Here is a 2,681-nt window from a genome sequence, read left to right on the forward strand (position 1 = left end):
CTCCTGCTCGCCTGCCCCACGTCCACCCAGCCCTCCTCTCCTGCTCGCCTGCCCCACGTCCACCCAGCCCTCCTCTCCTGCTCGCCTGCCCCACGGACCCTGTCCGAGCTGGGAGGACGGGGCCTGTGGTTCTGGCTGTGGAGAGGCTCTGTGGAGTGCTGACACTGCAGCTGATTCTGAGGAGGAGCCAGCAAATTGGGGAATGGGGGTGACCTGGGGCGGGGCAGGCACCGGACAGGCGTCTGGCCACACAGGAACCCGGCTGAGCAGAACTGCTGGTGTGCAGCAAGGGTCCTGCTCACAGAACAGCAGGTTGACAACAGCGGTCTGGCGGGGGGGAGGAGGGGGACAGAGCTGCCGGTGGAGGCACGGGCCCTCTGGGGACAATCTGGCACAACTGGTGGACAGAGGGGAGTGTGGCTTCCCTTTGACCCACAGCCACCTGCAGTGCCAACAAGCCCACAGGGCCTGTCACGAAGGGGCCACCTCTGGGGTGGAGGCCACCACAGGGCCCGGCCGCCCTTGGGCACTCATGCCCATTCCTAGGGACCAGGGGTGTGGCATGTCTGGAATGGGGATCTTTGCAGGAAGGGAGCCTCAGGTGAGGAGTCGCCAGCGTGGGAAGGCCGCAGTGGTGCAGGCAGGAGGAGAGCCACGTGGAGACGGAGAAGGAACTGGAGGGACGCTGCCGCAGGCCCAGGACGGCGGGCGGCCCGGCGCTGGAAGGTTCAGGAAGGGGTCTCCCTGGGAAGGGGCAGGGCGGCTCACTTCACACTCAGACTCTTGTAGCCAGGACTGTGGGTGTGAACTCGAGCCTACCAGGTGTGCTAACGGGCACTGGCAGCCCGAGGAAATGCACACGGGTGTGACGCACTCTGCCCAGTGCTGTGGAAGCGGAGCTGAGCGCCCAGGCGGCAGGAGCTGGGGTCCGGGACCCTGCCCGGCGGTGGGGCCTGCAGGAGGAAGCCAAGAGGTGTGCTCCCCACTGCTCCAACCTGCCCAGAAGCTGGCAGCTAGAGAGCCTCAAAGATGTGGTCCATGAGCCAGCACTGGGACACAGATGGGAGAGGGGTGGGGAAGAGAGAGAACATCCCAGAAATAAAACAGGGGCTGGGAAGGTGGCTCAGTGGTAGAGCACTTGCCTTGCATGCCTGAAGCCCTGGGTTCGATTCCCCAGCACCACATAAGCAAAAAGAAAAAAAGGCAGAAGTGGCGCTGTGGCTCAAGTGGTAGAGCGGTGGAGCACTAGCCTTGAGCTGAAAAGCTGAGGGACAGCTCCCAGGCCCAGAGTTCAGGCCCCACAACTAGACCCCCCCAAAAAAAATGGAGCGGGGCACTGGTGGCTCACATCTGTCATCCCAGCTACTCAGGAGGCTGAGATCTGAGGATCATGGTTCAAAGCCAGCCCAGGCAGGAAAGTCCGTGAGACTCTTACTTCCAATAAACCACCCAGAAAACCAGAAGTGGCACTGTGGCTCAAGTGGTAGAGTGCTAGCCTTCAGCTGAAGAGCTCAAGGCCAGAGCCCAGGCCCAGAGTTCAAGCCCCACAACCAAACACAACAAAACCAAAAGCTGCTGGATGGCAGGTACAGGCCCAGGGGAGATGGTCTTGTGTGGCCATTACCTGAGGGGGTTGGACCATCCCTCTTGGGCTGCAGTCTGGAGGGACCTGGGCTTGGCCCTTGCCCAGCCCCCATGGCCCCAGGACCTGCCGGGCATAGGGCAGAGGTGCTGAGCTGACAGGGGGATCCCTGGGGGACCCTGAGCCAGCCAGACACACCCAGTCTGTGGCAGCGCAGGTGAGCTCTGCTCATGCTGAGCTGGGGGGGACCGGGGGTGTCTGTGGCCCACTTTCTTGATGACCAAATCCAGGCTCCAAAGCCACAGGCTGGGTCAGGAGTAAGTACCAGCCGGGCTGCGCCTTCCTAGCTCCTTCTCCAGGAGTCCCCAGACTCCCTCCTTGCCTGAAAACGAGACAGGATATGGTGGCCCCGCACAGTGGACCCACGCAGTCCCAGACGCTCTGGGACTGTCCCAGAGCATCTCCAGGCTGGCACCTGCCGTCGCCCGCCAGCGGGGGACCTCGGCGGGGTGCTCCCTGGACCTGGACTGTCAGCCCCGTCCTCCCTCCCTGGGCAGTGTCCCCTCACCCCACTTCCATCCTGAGGCCCAGCGAGCAGCCACCTCCAAACGCTCTCCATCCGGGAGTGGGGGAAAGACACGGGAGCCCTGTCCTCTGAGGGGCCACTCCGTCTCTCCCTCTCCCTCCCTCTCCCTCCCTGCCTCTCACACCTCACATCTGTCTTCTGGGACAGGTCAGGTTCCCTTCCTGCTGAGGGCTGCTCACTCCCACACTCTGCTTCCCAAGAGGACGCCTGGTGATCCTGCCCCCCATCCCGCTGACACCCCCACAGGTGCCGCGCTGACCCTCCTGGTCCCCCGCTGACTCCCCAGATCCTCCCACTGACCCCCCAGGTCCCCCGCTGACCCTCCAGATCACCCACTGACCCCCCAGGTCCCCCGCTGACCCCCTCAGGTCCCCCGCTGACCCCCCAGGTCCCCCGCTGACCCTCCAGATCACCCACTGACCCCCCAGGTCCCCCGCTGACCCCCTCAGGTCCCCCGCTGATCCCCCAGGTCCCCCGCTGACCCTCCAGGTCCCCCGCTGACCCCCCAGGTCC

The 2,681-nt window shown here is 64.5% G+C and overlaps 1 protein-coding gene across 1 annotated transcript in view; it reads left to right on the top strand.

Annotated features, from left to right (window-relative positions):
• Positions 1-2,681, top strand: part of Fgfr3 (fibroblast growth factor receptor 3) — a 24,475-nt gene that overhangs the window by 6,729 nt on the left and 15,065 nt on the right. The window contains exon 3 of the mRNA XM_013023872.1: positions 2,577-2,637. Coding sequence (XP_012879326.1) covers positions 2,577-2,637 — 61 coding nt within the window. The remainder of the gene's footprint in view (positions 1-2,576; positions 2,638-2,681) is intronic.

Source organism: Dipodomys ordii, unplaced genomic scaffold (assembly GCF_000151885.1).
Source record: "Dipodomys ordii isolate 6190 unplaced genomic scaffold, Dord_2.0 Scaffold71, whole genome shotgun sequence".
In the NCBI taxonomy this organism is placed as follows: domain Eukaryota; kingdom Metazoa; phylum Chordata; class Mammalia; order Rodentia; family Heteromyidae; genus Dipodomys; species Dipodomys ordii.